This window comes from Delphinus delphis, chromosome 3 (genome assembly GCF_949987515.2).
Source record: "Delphinus delphis chromosome 3, mDelDel1.2, whole genome shotgun sequence".
Taxonomy (NCBI): domain Eukaryota; kingdom Metazoa; phylum Chordata; class Mammalia; order Artiodactyla; family Delphinidae; genus Delphinus; species Delphinus delphis.
Window position 1 is genome coordinate 172212985 of NC_082685.1, and position 24971 is coordinate 172237955.

The 24971-nt window shown below is 63.3% G+C and overlaps 1 protein-coding gene across 3 annotated transcripts in view; it reads left to right on the forward strand.

Moving 5' to 3' along the window:
- Positions 1-11604: 11604 nt before the first annotated feature.
- The window catches only part of SLC12A7 (solute carrier family 12 member 7), a 42340-nt gene continuing 28973 nt past the window's right edge, over positions 11605-24971 (forward strand). For 2 of the 3 annotated variants that reach the window (XM_060009703.1, XM_060009704.1), the window contains exon 1: positions 11605-11760. In XM_060009703.1, the coding sequence (XP_059865686.1) occupies positions 11637-11760 (124 nt within the window). In that variant the 5' untranslated portion in view covers positions 11605-11636. Of the gene's footprint in view, positions 11761-21027; positions 21055-24971 lie in introns of those variants that run through there. The other variant, XM_060009705.1, reaches the window with a different exon arrangement.

Sequence of the window (24971 nt, forward strand, 5' to 3'; positions counted from 1 at the left end):
CCAGGAACCCAGGACTCCCCCCGCCTCTTGGACGCCATTGCTTGTGTTTAACCCACCGATGTGTTTAAGGCTTTGCGCGTTTAGACACTGACCCCGTGGCCGTTGCCGGCTTCTGCAGTCACGTTCTGGCCCATTTCCCTATGTCCTTATGCTTCGGTTTTGCTCGTCTGGAGGTGTCTTTATTTGCCTGCCTTTTTTCAAATGCAAGCAGAGTTGCGTTACAATGTCGTGTTAGTTTCGGGTGTACAGCTCACCCACATGTGAGCACACACACACATATATATTTTCTTTTTCAGATTCTTTTCCCTTGTAGGTTATTACAGAATCCTGAGTATAGTTCCCTGTGCTGTACAGTAGGTCCTTGTCATTTATCTATTTGATATATAGTCGTGAGTGCATGTTAAATCCCAAACTCCTAATTTATCCCTCCCCCACTTCCCCTTTGGTAACCATAAGTTTGTGTTCTATGTCTGGGGGTCTGTTTCTGCTTTGTAAATAAGTTCACTTGTATCTTTTTTTTAGATTCCACATATAAGCAACATCATATGATATTTGTCTTTCTCTGACTTACTTCAGTTAGCATGACGATCTCTAGGTCCATCCATGTTGCTGCAAATGGCATCATCTCACTCTTTTTTATGACTGAGTGGTATCCCATCGTGTATATGTGCCACATCTCCTTCATCCACTCCTCTGTCGATGACACTTAGGCTGCTCCCATGTCCTGGCCATTGTAATTAGTGCTGCAGTGAACATCGGGGTGCAGGCATCTCTCCTTTTCAACCACCACATGTGCTGGCGTGGGCACCTGGGTGGGCAGCCGCTTTCCTTGGGCACCTTAAACACTCTTCCTGTCCCCTCTGGCCTCGTCCCTCCTCTGACTGCCTCCCAAGCTGGAGCTGCACGTCTTTTCTGGTTTTGCCTTTTTGATGTGCATCCGCTTTCTCCTCGGGAGCCGACTGTAGCAGTTAGACGGTCTCATCCCTGATTTTATTTTTCCTCTGTGCTCAGCACTCCTTTGCATCACAGAGTTTGGCCCCTGGACTTTGTCTCTGGGAGGATCGGGCTCTTGCGTTGGGCACAGATTGGCTTGGCGGATTCTGAGCGACCTTGGCCTTCAGTGGCAATCAGAGCTTATTTTTAAAATGTATTTTTAACTCATTGCCCTGAGAAAATAGAAATTAGTGGCTTGCAGTATTTACACACAAAAAGCTGTTCTCTGTAAAAGCAGGATGTAAGTTATTCTTACTAGCACAGCCCTCTCTGCTCTCACATGATTCAAGCCAAGAATTTAAGGTTTAAATGATGTAAACTGAGAGATAGTTATCTAACTCAGAAACTGTTAACCAAACATACTCGCCTTCTCCATGTCCTGGCTACTGTAAATAGTGCTGCAGTGAACGTTGTGGTACATGACTCTTTTTGAATTATGGTTTTCTCAGGGTATAGGCCCAGTAGTGGGATTGCTGGGTCATATGGTAGTTCTATTTGTAGTTTTTTAAGGAACCTCCATACTGTTCTCCATAGTGGCTGTACCAATTCCCATTCCCACCAACAGTGCAGGAGAGTTCCCTTTTCTCCACACCCTCTCCAGCATTTGTTGTTTGTAGATTTTTTGATGACGGCCATTCTGACCGGAGTGAGGTGATCCCTCATTGTAGTTTTTGATTTGCATTTCTCTAATAATTAGTGATGTTGAGCATCTTTTCATGTGCCTCTTGACCGTCTGTATGTCTTCCTTGGTGAAATGTCTATTTGGGTCTTCCACCCATTTTTTAACTGGATTGTTTTTTTGGTATTGAGCTCCATGAGCTGTTTGTATATTTTGGAGATTAATCCTTTGTTGTTTTCATTTGCAAATATTTTCTCCCATTCTGAGGGTTGTCTTTTTGTCTTGTTTATGGTTTCCTTTGCTGTCCATCGACAGATGAATGGATAAAGAAGATGTGGCACATATATGCAATGGAATATTACTCAGCCATAAAAAGAAACAAAATTGAGTTATTTGTAGTGAGGTGGATGGACCTAGAGACTGTCATACGGAGTGAAGCAAGTCAGAAAGAGAAAAACAAATACTGTATGCTAAGGCATATATGTGGAATCTAAAAAAAAAAAAAAGAACTGATGAACCTAGTTGCTGGGCAGGAATAAACAGGTAGACATAGACAATGAACTTGAAGACAGGGGTGGGAGGGGAAGCAGGGGCGAAGTGAGAGTGGCATCGACATATATACACTACCTCATGTGAAATAGATGGCTGGTGGGAAGCAGCCGCATAGCACAGGGAGATCAGCTCGGTGCTTTGTGACCACCTAGAGGGGTGGGATAGGGAGGGTGGGAGGGAGACACAAGAGGGAAGAGATACGGGAACATATGTATATGTATAACTGATTCACTTTGTTGTACAACAGAAACTAACACAGTATTGTGAAGCAATTATACTCCAACAAAGATCTATTTAAAAAAAAAAAGACATACTTCCCTTCTGTCTCTTCATGGAGCAGAAGAAAGCCAAGGAAAGGAGGTGGGTTTGGTTCAGTTTGCCAAGCAGATCTGAAGTTTAAAGCCTGGGGTGGCGGCTCAGCCTGCTTGGGAAACGTTTGGCAGAATCGGCTGCAGCCAGGTCTGTGTCCCCGCGGCCCCCAGACATGCACACGTGCGTCCCTCAGAGGCTCGTGTGCGGAGGTCTCAGCCCAGAGCCACGCAGGGCCCCAGCCCGTGGGCGGTAGGTCCTCTCCCTGGGCCTCAGGACCGTTGGTGTGACCTTGGGACAGGTCCCGGTCACTTTATCTGTGCTGTGGGTAATAATAGGATAGAAATCACTGCCCCGGGCGCTGGAGGGTGACCTGCTTATCTCTGGGCTTCAGCAGCTGTTTAATTTAAAAGATTGTAAAGTATTTTTGTCTCAGTGAGTCTGGCACATGCCCCCAAATGCAGCAGGTCCAGGAAAGCATCCAGCGCCTTCCCCTCCAGCCGTGGAGATGCCACCTGTCTCCTCCCGGAACCGGGGGTTGGGGGGGGGGGTGCATGCGTGCGCACCTCTGTGTGATTCCTCACGCAAAGGGGAACATAGTTCAGATGCTCGTGTTTCTTACCTAGATACGTACCCCGGACAGTGTTCCCCACCACTCTGTACAGGGGAAAGCATGTACTAAAGCAGATAGTCAAGAGGTGGAAGCAACCCAGGTGTCCATCGACGGATGACGGACAAACACAGTGTGGTCCGTTCAGACCACAGACTATGATTCAGCCTTCAGAGGAAGGACATTCGGACACAAGCTGCAACGGGATCTTTGAGGACCCTGCTGAGCTGGTCGGGAAGGGACAGGCACCGTGCATGTCCCCTGTATAAGGACAGGAGGAATGAGGTCCATAGAGACGGAGACCAGGGTGGCGGTGGCGGGTCCCTGGGGCCGGGGAGGGGGCGGGGAGTTAGGGTTTTGCAAGATGAAAGAGCCCCGGAGTTGGAGGCGGTGATGGCCGCACTCCCACGTGGTGAAAGGTGAGATACACGGGGGCACAGAGCTTGTGTGAGTGAGCACGGATCTGAATCTGGCAGTGTTTGTGGGGGCCCCACCCGCTAGGAATGGGGGCATTTGTGGAGACAGCAGGGCTTGGTGGGCCTAGCCGGGGTGTGGCCTCCCTGGGGAGCCCCCTCTCTGTGACAGTGGCTCCGTGTGACGGGGGTCTCGCGCTTCCCGCTCTGACTGTGGCTGGGCTTCCGTTTGACGTCTCGGCCACCAGGGCACCAGAGTGACCCCACGTAGTGGCCTCCTTGATTTACTGTGGTTGCCAGCGTGAGAGTTCCTGATGCCACTGGCCTGCTCACTCAATTACAGCTAAAATGGTTAACTTTATGTTCTGGGTGTTTGACCACAATTAAACAAAATTCATTTTTTTAAAAAGGGAAAGAAAAGCTGAGAGGAGTAGACGGTGTGATGCGTTTCTGAGCCACAGCCCGAGGTCCCCGCTGATGTAGGGTGACACTCGGCGGGTTTGAGCTGCACCCCAAAACCTCAGCTGGTCCTCACCGGGCCTGCGAGGGGGTCAGAGGTGGACGCTGTGTCTGCCGGTGGCGGACTCCAGGCTGACCCAGTGACCCAGCGGCCATCCCCCGTGGGGGCTCGGGGAGAGGGGGAGCGACGTGGCTGCCGGTCCTGAGAGACAGAGTAGGGACGCTGGGACCAGAGGGGCCAGGACTGCAGCCCCACCCGGGCCCCAGGGCTGCAGTGCCCGACGCTCAGCCTTCCTGAGACCCCTCAGGAACCTGCAGGTGGGGGCCCCGCCCAGCACTGCTGCGGGGACCCAGAGGGTGTCCCCCGCTGAGCACAGGGAGCCCCGAAAGGGTGGGAAGTGACGGAGGCTGAGGCTGGGGCTGGGGCGGCAGGGGTCTCACCTCTGAGACAGCGCCTGGCCTGCTTCCTGGCCCCCAGGCAGGCCAGTCCCCTGAGGAGGCTTAGAGGCCCTACTCAGCTGCCCCAGGGTTGGGAGTCTGGGGCACAGACCCCCAGGTGACCGGCGAGATGCCTCGAGCAGACGCTGGCCAGAGGAAGGCAGACGTCCTCCCCGCCCCGGCGTCTTCCGTTTTCCCCGTCCACGCAGCGCCCAGCGCAGCCGGCGGCCTCCTGGCCAACCCCCATGCCACAACCCGTCCGGGGAGATGCCTGCAGTCTGCTCCCCTTGGGCCTGGGCCCCAAGCTGGTACCACAGGGCCTCCCCACGCCGCTGCCCCTCCATCCGCCTGCTGGCCGGGCCTCCTTCCCCCTGTGCCCACTCCTCGTGCCCTGTGTTTGGTCCACCTCCGTCTTCTAGCCTGGGGACTCGCCTCCCAGACCAGATGGCCCTGCTGGTCCATGCTGTGTGTCCAGCCTCAGCTGTAGTGCTGGGGGATGGAGCGTTGAGCTGATGAAGGAACTGGTCAGTGAAGGAGCCCACGCTTCCCCCAGAGCCTTGTGACCCCACCCTCTCACGGCCCCCATCAGGGAAACCACTGCCCCGGCCCCTCCCAGGCTGCGTGCGCACATAGCTGTCCTTCCCTAGGAGAGCTCGTACTGGCTCCCGAGGACACCCGTGGATGTGGGCCAGGCGAGGTCCCGACGACAGCGGGCTCGCGTCCAGGAAAGGCACAGCCCCGTCCCAGCCCCCATAGGCTGTGTGACATCTAGCAAGTTGCACAGCCTCTCTGGGCCCCGCAGAACGGGTGTCTTTATTGTGCCTGCGGTCGGTCGTCTTTTTCTTCCTCCGTGATTAGTTGAGGTCCTCTGCACGAAGAGTCCGAGCAGCCCCTGACTCAGGGAGCGCCAGGGACAAGCCCTGCTGGGGGCCTGGACGCCGGCCCCACCCTCCCCAGGAGGCTGTGAGCTACCTGAGGGGAACAGGCGCCCGCCCCATCAGGGCCTCCTGCCGGCTGGGCTAAGCACACCGTGTTCTGGGGACCGAGGCACCTCCGATGGGCTCCGATGCCGGGCACACGGCTTTGTGATGTCACAGGTGTTTGCTGGCTGTTCTTACGGTCGGACAGAAGCTGCCAGGAAGATGAGGGGTGCGGACCTGCCGTGATTCAGGGGTCCGCGTTCTTCCCTGCAAGTTGCAGATGGGACTGGATGCCACGGGTCGGTTTGAGCCTGACTCTGGCTCAGAACACGCCTCAGAGCCCTGCTGTCCTTCTCCTGTGAGGGATGCGCCCACCGTTCCACGCCCTGAGTGTTCTGTGCCCGGGATGCCCGCGCAGCCCCATCCTGGTCAGAGCGGGGCCCGGTCTGCACTCCAGACGCGCCTGCCTGCCTGGGAGCTGCCATTCTGGCGCCTGGCCACGCGCAGGTCTTCCTGCCCTGGAGCACCTGGTGGGCAGGACGGGGCAGCCTCCTCTCGTCCCGTGGCCGCGCGCATCCCACCCGATGCACGCGCCGTCCCGTTTGCCCGTCGCTGTTGATGGGCGTGTGCGTGTTCACAGCCGGGCCGACCCGACGGTGCTGCTGGGACCGTCCTGGGTGTCTCTGGCGCACACGCGTCGCCGGGTGGTGACGGAGCCTGTTTTACATGCCCGGCGTGTCAGGAAGTCCCCGTGTCCCGCCCTGGCCCGCAGTGGGCCTTCCTGCAGTGATGGGTGGACCCCGTCCCTGGAGGGGCTGCCCCACCTCCACTGTGGAGTCCACACCCCCAGTGTATCAGTGGTCCTTATACAGTCCGGGCAGGCCTGGGTCGGTAACACGGCTGGCAGCGGCCTTGGGCTCTGGGGCCCACTTTCCTGCCCCGATGGCGTCTTTGAGGAGCAGTGTCTGATGCTACTGAAGACCGCTTAGTTTCCTTTCATGGAGGGTTCCAGGCCACGAAGGAGTCCCCAGTCATCACTTCTGTGTACTTCTGTGTTTTGCAGCCCTGACTTCAGGCTGTGCTCCTGCAGGCCTCGGGCCTCCCCAATGGCCTCACGGGCTGGCCAACCTAGGGGCCGCCCCACAGGGTGCCCTGGGAGCCTGCCAGGAGGCCAGGCTCACTGCAGCCCCAGAGAGACCCACGGCACTCAGAAGGGTGAAAGGGGGAGCCTGGCCACCACGTCAGCAGAAAGGCCCCAAGTCGACACCAGTGCCACGTGGTGGAACCTGACGGCTTTTAGTGGGAACGCAAGGCTGGGAACCGCCTGCACGTGTGCCAGGCTGCGGGGGACAGGATTTTGGAGGGAAGACAGAGCAGCAAAGGGGAGCCGTTGGGCCTGAAGGGAGGTCAGAAGCACTAGAGCTTGAAGCTGGGTGCTCCTGTCCCCCCAGCCCCTGCCTCGTCCTGGCACAGGAAGCCGGGGCCAGCCCATGCCGCCCATCCTGGAACTCTTGGGGAGTCCAGAGGGGGTGGCTGTGTCCCTGCCCTGCACCCTGAGATGTGGCCTCCTGGGGAAGGGTGGGAGGACCCCTGCCGGCGCCCTGAGCCATCTCGGGCCTGGGGGTGTGAGGCAGGGGAGCCCAGGGGGCTGGGGGCTGGCGCGGAGATGGCAGGGTGGGTGAGACACGCGGCCTGGACCCCTGATGCCCTGAGAGTCCCGGCTGTTCCTGAGGCTGGGACTGGCTGCCGGGGCCCTGGCGCACTTGACCATGGGCGAGACGGGCAGCGTGATAGCTGTATGTGGACAGGAGTGGACGGGAGACGGTTTCACACGCGCACATTGCCAAGCGGAGGCGTGCGCCTGCTCCCAGAGTTTCCATGGAGCTGACGGTCCTCGGGGGTTCTGGGGAGCACCGTGGGGTGCTGGCGACCGCCCCGGGCGTCTGGGCTCCGGCTGTGGCCCCCAGGACAGGGTTGGGGAAGGTGGCAGCGGTGACCATGGGTCTGGCCTTTGCATCCCCGATCCCAGTTGCCTGAAAAATGCTGTGTTGTCAGTGGTGCTTCCTTCAGCGTCACCGGTGAGACTTCACATGTCCTGCGAATCAGAGAACGAATTCTTTAAGCTCGCCTAGCGCGTCTTCGCCTCCAGCACCTATGGTCTCAGGTTAGGAGCACTTGTGCTTTCCCAGGTTGAATTTTCACATACCAGACTTCGGTTTCACAAAAATGGGTCAGGGCCCTCCTTGCTGGCCCAGTTATAAAATGCAGCTCCACCCTCTTCCAGACCGTCCGTCCGCCAGCGGGGAGGTCTGCCGTGCTCTCCTCTGGCAACGGGGAGCCACCACTTCCTTTTTTTGAGAATTAAAACAATAGGGCTCTGATCACCGAGGCTGCGGGGTTCCCGGGAGCCGGGCCTGCCTCTCTCCCTGTCCCTCCCACGACTGGTCGGACCCCGACTCTCTTCCCGTAAGCCAGGCCGAGGCTCGCCAGCTGCCCAGGCGCACCGGGGAGAACCCCCAGGAACGGTCGGCGTCTTTGGGGTTTCAGCTCAGTTCATTCTGAGTGCGGCTGTCTGGGGTCAGCCTGTAGCCGGCGACTCCCCCAAGTCCTCTCTGGCCTGTCCTGGACCATGTCCCACCTCCTCCCGGACCCACTCTCACTTTCCTGGTGGGAAGACCCCAGTCTCCGGCAGGAGACTCCCCGAGACCAGTCATGCCCAGAGCAGCCTTCTTTGGCCCTGGTTGGTGATTGAGTTTGTCCGGTTGTCAGAACATTCCATGGGGTGACTGTCGCGAGTCCTGCTGGGCCTGGCCGGGTCGCTCGCGGTTCTGCTGAGCTGGCCTGCGTTCCTTCCCTGCGGTTTTTGGAAAGCTCTTTGCAAACTCCTCAGGTTACAGGGAAAGGTTTCTCAGGGTGGGGGCTTCTCTCTTTTGTCAAGGGGCTCTGGGTCCTCCTGGGGGAACTCGGGCAAAACCGGGTTCCCAGGGCTGTGCCCCCCACCCCACCCCACCCCACCCCATCCCATCCCCCCATCCCCTACCCCACCCCATCTCCCACCCCCCTACCCCACCCCATCCCCCCATCCACCTACCCCACCCCATCCCCCTACCCTACCCCACCCTCCTACCCCACCCCATCCCCCCACACCTACCCCACCCTTGCCCCACCCATCCCCCATCCCCCTACCCCACCCCCATCCCCCATCCCCCAACACCTACCCCACCCATCCCCCACCCCATTCCCCATCCCCTTACCCCACCCCCATCCCCCATCCCCCACCCCCAGGAGATGCCCCGGAAGGCCCAGTGGGGTCTCCCAGAGGGTGGGCCTTATGACTGGATCCCTGCCCTCTAGTGCTCAGCCCTGTGCTTCCTACCTGTGTGTTCTTTTAACGTCACTTCCTTTCCTCCGCCCAGCAAGGTCTCTCGGCGAGGGGGGGGGTGCTGGTGGGGGTCCCACCTGCACATCTTCAGATGCCACCCGACAGGGACTTTTGGGGCAGGTGCTGCCTGCTCCTGTGTGCGCACCCCGATCCCGGAGGCGGAGGGGCAGGGTGGGCAAGCCTGGGGCATCGCGGCACCAAGAGTGGGACACCCAGCCACCAGGCACATGACGTCCTGAGCTAGGGACAGGCAGAGCGGGGCCAGCTGGGGGCAGGAGGAAAGGAGGGTGTGGAGACCGAGTTTCAAGATACGGCTGCGTGTCACTTAGAAACAAGGAACTTCTGTTTATTTTGTTGTTTTAATTGAAGTCTAGTTGATTTACAAACTTGTGTGAACTTCAGGTGTACAGCAAAGTGATTCAGTTACACATATCTATATTCTTCTTCAGATTCTTTTCCATTAAAGTTTATTACAAGATACTGAGTATACTTCCTTGTGCTATACAGTAGGTCCTTGTCGTTTATCCATTTTACGTGTAGTGAAACAAGGAAGTTTATTTACCTAGAATTATAAAATTATTTTATTTTGAAAAATTCCAAACGTACAGAAAAGCGCAAGAATAGTGCAAGGACATGCACTCAGCCCGGTGATGTCCTTGACATCTGCCCTTGCCGTCCCATCCACCCCTCAGGCCTTTCACCTGCTGAGGGCTGGGTTTCCTTTGCTTCTCAGGTGACAATGACGTGATTCAGGGGCCAGGCCATTGTTCTGCAGAACCCAGGGCCAGTTAGGTCCTGGGCAGGCAGCCTGGCCGCAGGGCTTCTGCGTGGGTGGGCCTTGGGTCAGCACAGCCGGGGCCCACGGTGGGGGTCCTGGACTTGGGGCCACAGAGGGGGTCACAGTGGGGAGCTGGATGCAGGGTCACCGACAAAGGCTTCTGCAAGTTCAGTACTGACTGCCACCCCAAGTTACTGCCACCTCTGGGGGGCAGTGGGGGTTGAGGTTTCATCGGCAGAGCCCCGAGGGCAGGGGGCTGCCAGCCTCCCCACAGACCGGGGGTCTCAGCTTCGTCCAGCTGTGTTGGTGACCACGGGAGCTCATCAGCAAGTCCAGCCCCTTCATTTTACAGATGAGGAGACCGAGGCTAGAGGCCGAGGGTCGTCGGCAGGGGTTGGGGGGGCATCTCCTTTCCTGTTCAGAGCCTGTGTTTGGTCCTCCGACTTTGCTGCCCAAGGTTCAGCTGCAGCCTCATCTTTCCAGGCTGGGACTTGCTGTCCGGAAGGGTGTGCGGGGGCCGGGGTCCCCTGCGCAGAGGGCCGCAGGTCCAGGGAAGAGGCCACAGCCCATCTCTGAGCCACCACATGGGGGTCAGACATGGGGTCCTTGTGGGCAACGTCAGGGAGGGGGTCTGTGCTCCGCCCACCCCCTTCAGCGCCACATCTGTTTCCGTGCTGCCCCCGGGGCGGCGCCCCCACCTTCCCCATGGAGCTGGTCCCTCACCGAAGGACATCTGGAAGCGCTCCCGTCCTTTGGGGGCGGCCCTTTCCCCACCTTCCACGCTGTTGACCTGGAGAGCTGCTGACGCCACCCAGCACCATCGCAGCCCTGATCTCTAACGTCCGACACTGCCGCCCCTTCCGCGGGCCTGCAGACCCCCCCTGGGTGCAAGGTGGGCTGTGACCGTGGCCCAGGCCAAGGGCACCCCCGCCTCAGGAGGCTGGTGTGCTCCTGGGTGGGGCTGCTGACAGGGGAGCACTCCCGGGGGGCCAGGCCCCCTTCTGCCAGGAACCCGGGACAGAGGTGGGAGCCTGGGCCCCCTGCCTGGAGGCGGCGGCTTTTCGGGTTTTGATTTTCTGCGATTGGTCGCTGACAGAGCACAGTGCAGGGAAAGGCGCTTCCCTGCGATCCCTGCCCAGAGACAGGCATGGGCCTCCCCCGTCTTCATAGAAACTCACGTGCACCTTCAAACAGGGTCAGAGCGGCGGATTATTCTGCTACAGTACGTCGTGACCGTTTCTGCCCACACCACCTGTATTTCTGCCTTATTTTTGTAAAACTGTTTTGGGGTGATTCACTGCACCTAAATGCTACAACTTTGGGGGCTAATTTCTCTTTGATGGACACTTGGCCACAGATTTCCTGTGTCTTTAAGAAACTACCAGGTGATGGCAGGTTACAAGGCAGGTGGCATCCTGGGGAGTGCCTGGCTTGGGTGTGGAGTCCCACCTTGTGCCTTCCCTGCTCTAGCCTACAAGCTTCCTTTCCCGGGGGCCTCCCCAGACAGAACCTAGTGGGGTGGGGGCAGGGGAGGTCTCCCCCGAGCCGGCAGGGATGGGCCTGGGGACCCCGGTGGGCGGGGTCCTGCCGCAGAGCCCTGGTGACTTGTGGCTTCGCGGTTGTGTCCGTTGTGGACCCGGCGCCCTGCTAACCGTGGCTCCCTTCAGTTGGAAGCGCTTCCCTAAACGAAGCGCTCGGTGAGCCTCAGTCAGGCAAGGGGGAGGGGAGGGGAGATCAGATCTCGGCCGGGGTGGACAGTCCCACTCTCGGGGTGAGCGGGACAGTGAGGGCGGAGGGGGGTACAGTTGCGGGCAGGGGGATGGCCATGCGGGCGGGGGCAAGGGGGACAGACCGGCCAGAGGCCTGCCTGGGGCAGCGGGGGAGCGGGCTGTGCAGGAACCGAAAGTCAGCCGCTGGGGGCGGGGCGGCACTGGGGGTCCGGGGGCGCGGGCAGCGCCCGGACGCAGGCTGGGGGCGGGTCCTCAGCGGAAGGAGCCCCGCCCCGGCCCACCGAGCGCAAACTTTTCCAGGGCTCGCGGGGAAGCCAGGTGCGGTCACGTGGGGCGGGGCGGGGCGGGGGCGGACCGCGCTGACCCCGCCCCTGCGCCCTAGTCCGGCCTCGTCGGCGGGAGCGCGCGGCGTGGCCGGGGCGCCGGGTGAGCCATGCCCACCAACTTCACCGTGGTGCCTGTGGAGGCGCGGCCGGACGGCGGCCAGGATGAGGGTCCCGAGCAGACTGAGGCGCCGGGCCCCCCCGAGGGCGGTGAGCCCAACTGCCCGAGCCAGGGTGAGCGCGGCCGCACCTGCCCGCGGGACAAAGGCGGAGGCCGGGCTGCGCGGGGCTGGCGGCCGGTGGGAAGGAGAGGGGAGGGGAGGGGAGGGGAGGGAGGGGAGGGAGGAGGGGGCGGCCCTGGAGGGAGGGGGTGGGGTGGGAGGAGGGGGAGGGGAGGGAGGCCGCGGCGGAGGGGGTGGCATGGGTGGCAGGGAGGGGGGGCGACCTGGGCCCGGGACGTCGCCCGAGGAAGGGGTGTGGGGCTGCTCTCCGCTCCCCCTCCCCGATTCCCAGCCCGCGCCTTCCTCTCACTCCTCACTAGTTTCCACCGCTTTGCCTGCTTCTGTGGTTCCCGTCTCACCGCCCCCGACTCCTGCCTGCCGAGCCCCCTCTCCAGGCTTAGTGGTGGAGGCGCTGGGCGAGGGCTTCAGGGGCGGTGGGCCCTCCTCTGCTGCGCCCCCATGCCCCCCCCCGGGGCCTAGGAAGCACCTTTCTCCCGCTCGGGGTGGGCCCCTGGGGAGGTGTGAGACGCCCTGGGTAGCTGTGGAGACCGAGGAGGGGCTCTTCCTCCGAGAGTTGCCAGGCCCCCCAGGCCCGGTGACCCGGTGGGGTCCCCACCCGTGGTAAGGCTCCTCGGGGCAGGAGCGCCTGGCTGCTTCCTTCCCAGCCACCTCTGCTTTGCTCGTCTGTGCTCTCGGGCGGTGGGGCAAAGGGCCGCCAGTCAGATAAGCCCGGCTGACCAGGGACAGGCCGGCACTCCGGGGGGTCTTGAGCAGGAAGGACTGCAGGTCCCTGCCGGGGCGGGGGGGAGCTGCACTCAGGCTGAGGGTCCTCCTTGCCCACTTCGCTCCTGGGATCAGGAGGTCTCTGGCACTTTCACTTTCTGTTGGTGCGAGGCATCCCCAGGCCTGTTCCTCCATCATTTGGGCTCCAGGCCCGGGCGTCTCTGCAGCTGATAGGTTGGTCATCCTGAGTCCGCTGCTTCATCTGGGGCTCAGCACCCCTCTAGAAATGGAGGGTTGGGGAAGAGGTATCCTGCTCCAGGCAGGAAAAGGGGCGAGGTCAGTGGAGGCCACAGGTTCTGCGGCCTGGCAGGAGAGGCCGGGCACCCCCTGGGGGCAGCACGCCGTCCTAGTGGGCAGGGGCGGGTCGGCAGGGTCCCGCCCCACCCCTCGGGTGCCCGCCGGCTTTCCTCTGCACGTGGGTGTGGGTGTGGGTGTGGGAGTGGGCACAGAGGCCGGAACCAGGCCGGACTTGAAGGCAGAGTCCATAAGCCCAGCCTTTCTCTCACTGCGCCTCCGGTTAGCGCGTCCCGGTGTGGCCTTTCTGGGCGAGCGGCGTTTCACCAGCCACCAGGAGCCGTCGTGTCCTCGGGGACCCTCTGCCCTCCCGGGTGTGCGGCCCCTGCCTGCCGGCTCCTTCTCGGACGGGCCTCGGTGGCTCTCTGTAAGCTCGGTGCCCCTGGGCCTGCGCTCAGGGCTGCCAGGAGGGCCGTGGTGTCGCCTGCCCGGCTGGCCTCGAGCCCCCAGCTGCCCTCAGTCCAAGGCTCTTGCTTTCTCAGCTCTAATCCCTCTCCCGGCTCGTCTGGAACCCGCCTTGCCTGTGTGCTCTCAGAGGCGGGAGGGACGGCAAACGCTAAGTGTGGGCGTCCTGCATGCTTTTCAACAAACCCTTTAGGGTCTGAGCTGCACCTGTGACACTTAGACGAGCTGGCGCAGAACTTCAACCTGGGAAGCCTGTGTTCTTCGCTCGTCCTCGTGCTCCCTTAGAGAGACAGCCGCAGAAGGCGTTGGGAAACTGGCCGGAGCCCGCTACGGGGTCACAGGCAGGCGTGCTGTTGCCTTTCGGGGTCTGCTCAGCTGGGTTCTGAGTTTTAACGCAAGCCGTCAGACCAGTCGGTGCCCGGAGAGGCCCTGTGACGCCAGCGTGACGGGGAGCCTGGGACGCAGCCCCACGCCCTGCTCATTGGTGGGACAGTCCTGCGGGAGCCGGAACCGCTGCGTGGAGCCCCTTTGAAGACCCGCGTGCGGGGCCCTTACCCTGTGGTCCAGTTTGTGCCACACCTGCTCATCGCAGTCACTGAAGTTCCTTCCTGACTCCGTGGCCAGCCTTAGAACCTCCAGGGAGGCACCTGGCTTTCTGGGTGGGCCTCCCGGTGGTGCTGGTGAAGCAGGCTTGGGGATACCCTCCCGAGGCGTACCTGGGGCTGTCGTGGGAATAGGGAGCGTGGGACGCCAGGATGAGGGTGGGAGGGAGGTGAGGGGGGCCCGCGCTCACGTCTGCAGGCCCACCTGGCTGACCCAGAGCTTGGTGGGACCGGCCTTGGTTGTGCCTGGCCTGAGGCTGACGGCCTAGGCGGTGAGCCTGTGACACGGGGCGGCCGCCTGGGCTGCCTTCGGTCCCTGTTTCCAGGCTGGGCCTGCCGGGGAGCCCCGTTGTCAGCCTGTGAAGCCGGGGCCCGTTTCCTGGCTGTCGGAGGCTCTGGGCCTCATCAGGCTGCGGTGGCCAATACCACGTGTTGACCTTGAACTGCCCCTGCTATTTTGACCTTGGCCGTGTCCGCTCGGCAGGCCCACAGTTGGTGCTTTAGGGGTGGGAAGGTGGCCTGCGGGCAGTGAGGTGGGGGGGTCCACGTGCACCCCCAGAGGGGTGGCCCCGACCACACTGCCCCCCACCGCAGGCCCGTGGGCTGGGCCCTGGAGGGCCGCTGTTCCTGCCGGTTCCTCCCGGGAGCTGCCCACAGCTCTGCTGGGGCTTCCTCTTCCTTCCTTGTTCCTCTTTCTGGATTCCTTTCCCGTGATTTCATGCTCTGCCGCTCAGGTCCCGTGGGTCACCCGGGGGTCTTCTCTTGCCCCCTGTGAAGGGGACCCGCGCCCCCAGCCACTGACCCAGGCAGCCCTGGGAGCATCACCTTCGTCCTGCGGGGCTCATGGGTCACGGGGAGCGGGATGTGTGCCGATGCGTGTGCCCGCTGCCCTCGAGGGTCTGCTGCCGCTGGGGTGGTCAGAGCACAAAGCCGAGGCCCTGGGCGCTGGGACGTGAGTGCGGCCGGAGAGTGGGCCCGAGACAGAGCCTCGAGCGTTGCTCCGCCACTGGGTCCAGGAAGGAAGGGATGCGTCATGCTGGCGCGGGGGACGTCTGAGCAGGAAGGGCAGGCGGCGCAGGCTGTCCGAAGGGCTGACCCCTGAAAGTCGGTTGCACCCCATCCACCGAGGGAAGAGTGGGCGGTGCCGTGTGTCTCCCGGGGCCCCAGGGCGAGGAGGGGTCCCCCATTCTCCAGCAGCGCACAGGGCATCACCAACCAGCGGGGAATCCCACTGCCCCCCAGCCCCCAGGAGGCGCCGGGCAGAGAGGCAGTTAGCGTGCCCCAGGACGCTCGGCGCACGTAAGCCCTGCTGGCCGCTGGGGCCCTCTCCTTGCCTAACAGAGAGCCCAGCCAAGCCCACGGCTCCGCTCTGCCAGGGGCCGCCCAGGACACACACACCAGGCAGTCCTCCCACCAGTCCTCCCAGATGCACACAGACACGCGCGCGCGTGCGCGCGGCAGGACAGCCCCGCCCCAGCTGGCTCCATGCCACCCTTCTGTGGAATCCCCCTGGGCCAGCTCAGCGCCCCATGGCGTCAGACCCTGACTCGTTGCCCCGGGGGGCCTGTCTCAGGACGGCTCACCCCGTCCCATCCCGGGGGCTGAATTTCGGGGGACAGGCTGCTGCTGGTCCTTGTTGCACATGGACAGGCTGAATCCCACCGGTCCCCTTGTGCGGCCAGGCCCACGAGAGTGCCCATGTCACTGGAGGTGGCTACACGAGCAGAGGGGGTCTGTCTGCAGGGCCAGCCGCTCCGCGCCTGAGGCCACAACCACCTTATGAACGGGGGCAGGTGGCCCCACCTGGGCAGAGCAGCTCCCAGTGACACGGGGCCCCCACCGCACAGAGAGCCTGCAGCTCAGAGGCCCCTCTGGCCGGACGGTCACATGGCCAGGGCTTCAGAACCAGAATGGCCCCGCAGCCCATGGTCTCCGCGCGGACCCCGTTGTTTTCAAATAATTGATCCCACGTGTCCCTTGCTTGGAGGTGGGCAGCGGGCTTACTCTCCGCTTGGCGGTGGTGGGGGGGAGTTCTCGCGGGGCCGCTGGAGGAGGGACCTGCCTAGAGAGGGGGAGGGGCCTTGTGTGGGCCCAGGTCACCCAGGGTCTTGATTTACTGCAGCTCAGGGCATCACAGACTGAGCAGGGGGCAGCCGGGATGGCCAGGGGCGTCTGCCAGGTCGGACCCCGTAGGCGAGGGAGCTGTCCTTTCCCTGCCCCCGGGAGACCAGGCCGTGGAGGGAGGCCTCTGCTCAGCAGGCCTGTGGCCACAGTCCTGAGCGGACCCGAGCAGGTCCTGGCACCTGACTGGGTTGGCCCGGGCTCCTGCCCTGGGCGGTGGGTGGCCTTGGGCCGGGGGTTCCTTCCCAGGGCCAGTGTCCTCGGGGCACAGCAGCGGGACTGTGGTCATGCTCGGGGCGGACATTGGAGGCACAGGTGGATGGGAAGACGGTGCTGCTGGCTGGTCTCTGGGAGTCTCCCGTTACCCCCTGAAGGGCTGGGCATTGCTGGGCGCGTGAGGCTGGAGGGCAGAGGCTGGTGTTTGGCGTGAGTGTCAGCTGCCGTGCGCGCAGCCAGGTGCCTTTTGGGGGCGTCCCTCTCGTAGTCGCTTTGCAGCAGCGCTGCTGGCGGGGAGCAGGCGTCTGCAAGTGGCTCTGGGAGTGTTAGGCCAGTCAGGGTGACGGTCAGGGGCCGTCCGGGCTCCAGCGGGTGGCTGCCCTGGGCTCCCTTCTGGGGGACCCTGGGGCAGGGCCGCCCGGCACAGAGAGCAGAGCACAAAGGGTTACACCTTGCTTTTATGAGAAAGCGGGAACTCCCGCTTCAGAGCAGAGGTCTGGTCTGTGCAGATAAGCCTGCAGCTTCAGCAGGACCAGCCGGAGAATGAGGCGCCCCGGTCCCCCGATCCATGGCCGCTCCTCCGTCTGTGGCCCCCGGCGCCGTGTCGGCCCTGGAGCCCTGTGCCGGGGGCGCTGGTGAGGGGCCCTGTCCAGGTGCCCCTGTGGCTGGGCGGGTTTGCAGGGCCGTGCTCCTGGCCGGGAAGGGGGTGAAGTGTGGGTGCCAGGTCTGCGTGGCCTCGCTGCCCGCGCCTCTGGCCAGGCTCAGCGGCAAGGCCCTGGGGCCCTGGGCTGGGTTTGTTTCCTCTTTCTTTCCTGGGGCGGTTCTCTCTTTGAGAACACAATCGGGGAGGAGAGGGAAGCTCTGTTTCTGAGCTTCCTGAGGCTTGGGTGGGCCCCGTGACCAGCTGTGAGTTCCCTGTGCTCAGGGCTGCTCTCGGGCAGTCCCTGGCTCCCTGTGCCTGTGGCGCTGGGGTCTCTGCTGGGTGTTGGGCTCCTGGGCCTGCGTTTACTGCTCGCAGCCAGAACTGCTTCCCGTCTAAGCGGCCTGCAGCCGCCCTGCAGCTGAGCCCGTCTGGGCGTCCGCGTGTGCCTGTGGCCTGGCGCCGTCTGCGAGGCGGGGGCACCCCACGAGTCCACGTGAGCGGGACGCCCCCCCAGGGTGATGGGGAGGCCTTGTGCAGGCCCCGCGCCGTCCTGGGGGTTCTCCGTGTGCCTGTCTCCCTCTCCTGGAGCCGGCCTGTCCCAGAGGTGGCCGTGTCCTGGGCCCCATCTGGTCACGGTGCCCACGGGTCAGGCCTGGGTTCTCAGGGAGGCTCTCGGGACGGTCACTGGGGAGGGAGCCTGTGGCGCTGATATCAGAGGAGAGACGCGCCGGGTGGTTCTTGGGTTTCCTCTTCCCTCTGATGGAGGGTCTTGGCCGCAGCCCGGCAGGAGCCTGAGTCGGTAACGGGAGCCGCCCCGGGAGGCTGGTGGGGCTCCCGGCTGCCCACCTCCCGCCTTTGCCCCGGCTGGGCCGGCCCTGCCGTCCTGAGCCCTTCCCCCCACCCCCAGGCTGGGATCACGACTGCCAGCTCCCGAGGAGGGAGAGGTCGGATCGGCAGCAGACCCCGAGGGGTGGCGGGGAGCCGGGTCCCCGAGTCCACCGGAGGCCCACGCCGCCCAGGAGGGAGCGCGTCCAGCCTGGGAGGGCAGGTCCTTTGGACGGGCGGGAAGTCCCTGAAACACTTACTGTTCTGGGGGAGCAGCTCACAGAGCCGTGGCCCACAGCCGTGCCCCGTGTGCCTCTGTGTGCTTGCACACGTGTGTTAACGTGTGTGGCTGGCTGGTTCCTCTGTGTTCTTGCCTCTTAGTAGCCGAGAATCCCGGTACTTTCCTTGTTGTCTCGACTGTGCGAGTGTCAGGTTTGAGGAGAAGGTGCCAGCCAGAGCTGGTGTCTTTGGCCCGATGGCTGGGCCGAAGCCCTTGGCTGGAGCAGCGGACACCGGGGCGGTGGCCGTGACCTTGGTCCGGGTTGAAGGGCGGCTGTGTCCCTCCAGTGCCCGCAGCCTTCCTGAGTCCTTGTGTGCGAGCACCCCGGTCCTTGGGGTCGCCCGGGAGAACCCTCCCCCGGGCGCGGGGTGGCGGGGGCAGCTTAGCGGGCGCAGGGGGCACGGCAGGGGCAGCTTAGCGGGCGCAGGGGGCACGGCAGGGGCAGCTTAGCGGGCGCAGGGGCACGTCTGGGCCAGGCAGGCTCTTTCCCCTCGGTTGTGCCACCTGCTTCTGATTTTGGCTGGGACCTGGTGTCACGGGGGGCGCTGGTGGCAGGGTGCTCCCAGAAGTGAGGGCTGTGTCATTTCCGGAAGGCCTCGCAGAGGTGCTGTGATCCGGCCTTGCCCGCCTCTCCCAGCGGACACCCGCCGCGCCCCGCCAGGTGCTGGGTTCCAGGTGCCGGCACACACGTACAGCACTCTCGGGTAGGGCGGAGCCGGCCTGCCGCCACCCGCGTGCCCGTGGTCCTGGGCCTGGACGGTGCTGCTTCCGGCCCCAGGCAGCGGGGTCTGTGCTTGGTGGGGGCAGCTGGGGGCCAGGCGCACAGGGTCACCTGGCGAGGCCCTTGGGAAGTAGCATCTCTGGACGTCTGGGCCTCCAGCCGGCAAGGTGCCCCCGCAGGCCACGCCTGAGGGTTGGGCAAGGGCCCATGGAGGTCCGAGGGGCAGGGGCACATCCACCTCCTGCCCTCTGGGCTCTCGCCTGTGGGCAGGCAGTTCTCGCTCCAGAGGCCTGGGTGGGAGGCCCAGGCAGCCCTCCAGGAGAGGACGTTGGGAGGTGCCCCGGCGAGGGGCCGCGTCCCGCTGGCCGGGCTGTGGGTGGTTCCTGTCCTGTCAGTGTTTCCCCTGTCTTCGCCAGAGAACGGGTTTCTGTTTTAGCCAGAAACTTGCTGTGAAAGCACGGGAGCTCTCGACCTCAAGCATTTCCTTTTTTTCTGGCTTGAACGCCAAACGGTTTCTTCTCAGGCTGTGCCCCTCGGGGAGTCCACTGGCCCAGGTGGCCAGGGCGCTGGATTTCAGATCCAGCATTGATCCTGGCTGCAAAGCACGGAGGGCAGGGGGCAAGGGCCAGAGGGCATTAGTTAACCCCGAGGGTCGTGGAACCTAAAAACTCCGCTGCAGTGCTGAACCACTTGGAAGGGGATGCAGCCTCGGGGGCCGGCCAGTCGGACGCACTGTTAGGTTGGCAGGTGGGAGGTGGCCCCGCGGCCCCAGGGCAGGACTGCGGGCCGCCCGCTGCCCGTGCCTCGGTGCAGGCCCGGCCCAGCTGACCCTCGGGAACGCCTCTGGCTCTGAGCCTCAGAGGTCACTCTCTGCTCCTCCCCTGGGAGCTCTTCCCGAAGAGAAAGAGACGGTGGTAGAAATCCCGAACGCTGGCCCGGGGCTGAGGGTATGGGGGAGGCTGGCGCACTGGGAGGGGAGGGCTTGTGCGCAGAGGTTGCAGCGGGGCTGGCGGAGGCTGTGACCAGAGACGGAGGACGCTGCACTCGGGACCCTCAGTGGGGTTGGGGCTCTGACCACTGGGTCCGGGCCTGCCGGGCTCCACTTGGCCCCCGAGCTGGCGCCCCCGTCCCGCCTGCCTCTCTGGCCTGGGCCGTCCCCTCCCGCCCCGAAGGCCCTGCTGCGTTCGCTCGATGCTGAGGACGCACGCGCCTCTCCTGGTGGCTTCCTGTTCCCGCCCCCTCGTCCAGAGCACCAGGTCCCACGCTGTCCCTGGTGACCACCACGTTTACTCAGGGTTAAGTTTGCATTTCATGGAGCCAGAAACCGGGCATCAAAACGGATGTGGGAGAAGCAGATCGAGGACGGGTGGAAAGAGCAGAGGCCGCCTCGGCGGGGGGCCGTGTGTCTCCGAGGGCCGGGCGCGCGGGCTGGTGGAGGCAGCGGCGCTCTGAGCTGCGTCAGGCCTGCACCGGATGGGGAGGGTCCGCTTGGACGTGTGGCCGGCGCTTGCGGGCGCGGGGGCTTCTCAGGACGCCCGTGATGACACGAGACACACGGCCTCATGCGAAGCTCGCTGCTGCCTCCCCTCACGGGGAGGAGGAGGGCTGCCCTGCCCACTTCGCCCCTTCCTGGCCACGGTTGCTCCCCGGGCCTTGGGCTCTCACTGCCAGGCACCCGCTGTTCCGCCCGTTTCTGGGGGGGCTCCTCAGTGGCCTTGGGCCGAGGCTGGTCTGCAGCTCTGGGTCCTGGGCCTGGTCTGGTCCGGCCTTGCTGGCCAGTCATCCTGGGAGCCCAGGGCAGGATGCCGCCCCGGCCCCTGGGGGCGGTGGGCTTGGTGTGCCGTGTTCAAAAGGTGCTGCAGGTTCCTGGAACTTTCTTTAGAACCTGGAGGGAGACCAGCAGGTGGGTGGACACTAAGGCCTGGCTGGGCCGCGCTGGGAGCCACCCCTGAAGCGCTGGCTTCCTCGGGCTCCTCGAGCGCGGGGGGCGCCGGGAGCACGGGTGGGGGCTTTGAACAGGCCACTCCTAGGCTGTGACGGTGTCTCAGAGCTTCCTAGTTTTTGTGATCTGGGCAGTTCTGAGGGTTGCTGGCCAGGTGTGTTGCAGGTGCCGTCGACTGGCATCTGTCTGATGGTTTTCTCGCGGCTCGGCGGGGTGTGGGTTTAACGGGAGGCCCCAGAGGGAACGTGAATTCTCATCGGCACCGGGGCTCAGCCCTGGGGTGTCCGTCAGGTTCTGCCGTGAAGCCTCTCTTTTCTGCAGCACCCCCGCCCCAGCCTTTGGAACGAGTGGATCCTGGCTTTGTGGGCGCCTCCTTTTCAGCCAGCGCCCGGTGCCGCTCTGTCCTCCTACTCAGCCTGCCGCTGCCCGCGCTGCAGGGGCGGCCAGTAAATGTACATCGTAAAGGCTTAAAAAGGTTAGTTACGGCACCTGGCTGCTGTGTCCTGGAAAAGCAAAACTCGGGTGTGCGTGCACGTCGGCAGTCCAGAGCTGGTGGTGGAGCCAGAGGCCAAGGGGCCGTAAACCGAGCGGCCGGCGCTCGGGCCATGTGGTACCTGCCCGCGGCCCCCGGGCTGTTTGAACTCACCAGCTGTGAGCGGGCTGGGGGTCACCTGTCCCAGGCTCCGGACTCCCTGGCGGGCAGCTCTGCGCGCGCGGGCGCCCGCCCTCCCCATGCCGGCGTGTGGGGCGGTGCTGTGGTCGTGTCCTGCGTGGTCGTCAGCTGTTTCTGCGCGTCACCCCCAGTTCCCTCCTGTCCCCTCGGGCCCCGGGCACCTTCGGCCCCTCTTTCCTGGTGCCGCGTCCGCAGTGTGGCCGTTCTCGGGCGTCCCCAGCACACGGGCACCCCCGCCGGTTGGACGTGTCCCGGCCATGGTGTCCCGTGGGTTTACTGGCTGAAGGATCCTTGTTTTATAACCGAATCAGTCTCCTTCCTCGGTGACGAGAGGGGTGAGTCACATACAAGGTGGCTGGGCTCTGAGGGACCTCCCAGCCTGGCAGGGCCTCCCTACCCACTGCGCCCGCCCGGCTGGACACTAGGGGTCCGGGGGTCCCGGGCTTGCGGGGGGCTGTGACCTTGGACCGCGTCAGGCTGTGATCTCTGCGCAGTGAGCCCCACCGGCGGCGCCCCTGCTGCGTGAAACGAGCAGGCCGAAAGCCCCACCTGTGCGCGAGGCGGGGAGCCAGCTCTGCTGGTGGTGGGGAGTGTTAATCGCGTGGCCTCCAGGCCGTTTCTGTTTGACTACACAGCTGACGGCCCAGCCCTGCCCGTCCGTTAGAGCAGGTGAAAGGTGAACGAGGCCTGAGCGCTCCTGCCCGGAGACAGCAGGTGTGGGTCCTGCCCTCCCGGCCGGCGTGGCCCAGGACACCTGACCGTCGGGGGGCCCCTCCCACATGGCCCGGCAGCCACCGCTGCGCAGCGAGGGCGCCCGGTGACCTCCGGGCTGGGTGCCCGGCGGGGGCACCACGGGGGACCCGCCCCAGGAGGACGGAGGCGGCGGGGCCGGTGAGGCGGGCCCTGCGCCCCCGGGATCCCCTCTGCTCGGGCTTGTCCTGGGTCCTCATTGTCGTGACCAAGCAGAGTACGCAGCCGGCGCAAGCCCAGGTGAGCGGCCGCCTCCCCGAAACGTGGGGGGAGGGTCTCAGCCAGAGGAGGACCCCTGCTCTTCAGAGCCGCGACCGGGCCTGGCAGGGTTGCGCCGGGCGCCATCAGAGTCCCGGTGGAGGCGGGAGGGGTGTCCACCCGGAGCCTGAGGTCTTCAGAGCCCCCAGCGTGTACCAAGGGCTCAGGCCCTGGGGGGGTTTGTACCAGTTTCCTTTGTGAAGACTTGAGTTGTAACCTGCCCCTCCCTTGAAAAATAAGAACTGAGATTTGAGTGTTCTCCAGCGGTGAAAGCAATTAAGGGAATTTTAAGGCTCACCCGGGTAGCTTGTGACGGTTTTGCCTTTTGTGGGATGGGATCGCAGGTGTGTCCCTCAGGTAGAAGCGTTTGATTTTTTTTTTTTTTTGCGGTACGCGGGCCTCTCACTGTTGTGGCCTCTCCCGTTGCGGAGCACAGGCTCCGGACGCGCAGGCTCAGCGGCCATGGCTCACGGGCCCAGCCGCTCCGCGGCATGTGGGATCTTCCCAGACCAGGGCACGAACCCGTGTCCCCTGCATCGGCAGGCAGACTCCCAACCACTGCGCCACCAGGGAAGCCCGAAGCGTTTGGTTTTTAACCAAGAGTCTCGTCTCCAGCAGGTCGAGGAGGAGATGGCTGCCCGAGCCTCCCACGGGAGCCTCTTCTCTCCGCTGGGTCCCCCAGCGCTTCGGAAAGCACGCCCAAGGACTGCCTTCTCAGAAATGAAGGGAAACGTGTTCTCGTTAAAGGATTAGCGATTAGGACGGTGGTTTATGATGGATAAGGAGACTCCCTGTTGGCCATAATCCCTGGTGTGGGCGGTGCAGCCCCCAAACCAGGGGAGTCGGGGTGGGGGGATTTACGGAGACGCTGGGGCGTGCGTTGCTGTTCCCCCGGTGCGTTTTGTGTGTGTTCCCCCATTCTCTGTGCGTTAAATCTGGTTATAAGCAGCGAGCCAGAAGACCAGAGCCTCACGGCCTGACAGCCCAGTCCTGGCCGTCCCCGGGCTTCCTGTGCACACGTGCCCAGCACACGTGTCCCCACGGGGCGGGCCATCCTGGCCTTTGTGGGGCGTTCACGGCACCGTTTCCCACTCCCCGGTCTCCACAGTCGTCCTGTGTGTAAATAAGCCACTGACGTCCACCTGCCTCGAATCAGTTGCTCCTGGCCGTCTCCCTGGGCCCCTCGCCCAGGCGCTTCTCGCCCATTCTGCTCCTTTCCGACCCTCGGCTCCGGGCCACCCCGCGGCCCTCATCGCGGCGGATGGGCCAGCTGTCTCAGCTCCTGTTTGAGGTCGTGGTTCACTTTCCCAGCCAGCAGGAGCATCACATGCTCCAAGAAAGATGTTGTCTCTGTGGATTGAACGTGGTTGCAGGTGCCCATCTGCCCCATGCCCGGTGGGCATTCAGACAGACCCCCAGAGCCCCCTGGACCAGGCTGTGCTTCCCGGGCGGGGGCGGCAGGGGCACCGGGGCAGCTGGGCCTGAGCTGAGTGGAGGCCCTGTCCGTGGTGGCCGCCTCTCCCTGGACGAGAAACACAACACCTGGGAGCCACGAATTTGTCCAAGGTTGGGGCAGAGGGAGAACCCAACACCCCTCCCGGGGTGGCCGGCACCCTGGCCTGCGTGGCTGAAGCCTGTTGACCGGGACAGAGCCGGCCTACGTGTCCTCCAGAGTCTGGTCTGCAGAGAGCTCTCTGCGGCTTCCGTTTACACCAGAAACCCAGTCGGAAACAGGATTGTTACCACCAGAAAAATACAGTCATTATCACCAGGAAGAAGGTGCTGGGCAGGAGCCCGCTTGAAGCAGGAAGGAGGGAGACAGGCTGGCGCCCTCCCGCAGACGCCTGCAGAGCAGGGGAGGGCGCTCAGGAGGGATTTCTTGTTTAATTGAATGTGGTTGCATTTTTTAAGCTGTTTTGACCCAACTTCAGAACTTGGACTTGAGAAAACTTTCAAGAGCACGGGATCACGTGTCATCTGCCTGAGCACTGGTCCCACCTGCCTTCTGCCTCCCCCTCCCCCTCTTCACACGTTCCTTCCCGATGTGCTGAGAACAGGCAGCAGGTGCGATGCCCTTTGTGTGTTTCCTAAAACAAGCACGTTTCCTCTCATGATGCCTGTAGTACGGTTTCCAAAGTCAGGACGTTTTCATTGACTGAAGTCTTACTTAGATCTTGCCGTCAGCCCAATAATGTCCTTTATGGAAAGAATCGGGCTGCTTCCATCTTCTTCCTCTTTCCAGAACGTTCCGGAGCCGGCCCGTGTCCTCCGAGGCCTCTGAAGAGGGCCGGCGGCTCCTTTGCTTTGCTTCAAGCTCCTCATGCTGGAATCCGGGGACCCAGGCAGTCATGTCCTCCCCTGGGTGTCAGTCAGCCTGCGACCCTCGTGTTCACCTTGACCCCTGGGTTGGTGGGTGGTCAGCTCTTCCTGGCACTGCCCCTGCCCCATGGTACTGAGCAGGTGGCTCGTGGGGCCGTGGTGTGTGTGTGGGGGTCCTTGCCCCGTCCCCTCCAGGTGTCGCCCCTGGTCCCAGCATCTGCTGGTGGTTCCCTCACCAAGCGGTTCCCTGACCACTGGCTTCCTCGGGCCTTCTGCTGCCCCTGGGCTGGTCACTGAGGCTCGGCAGTGAGGGGCACAGGGTCCGTCCGGCAGGAGGGCAGGGCTCTGCCTGCCATGCGGCCTCCGCGGGCCGGACCCTGGGAACTTTCCGG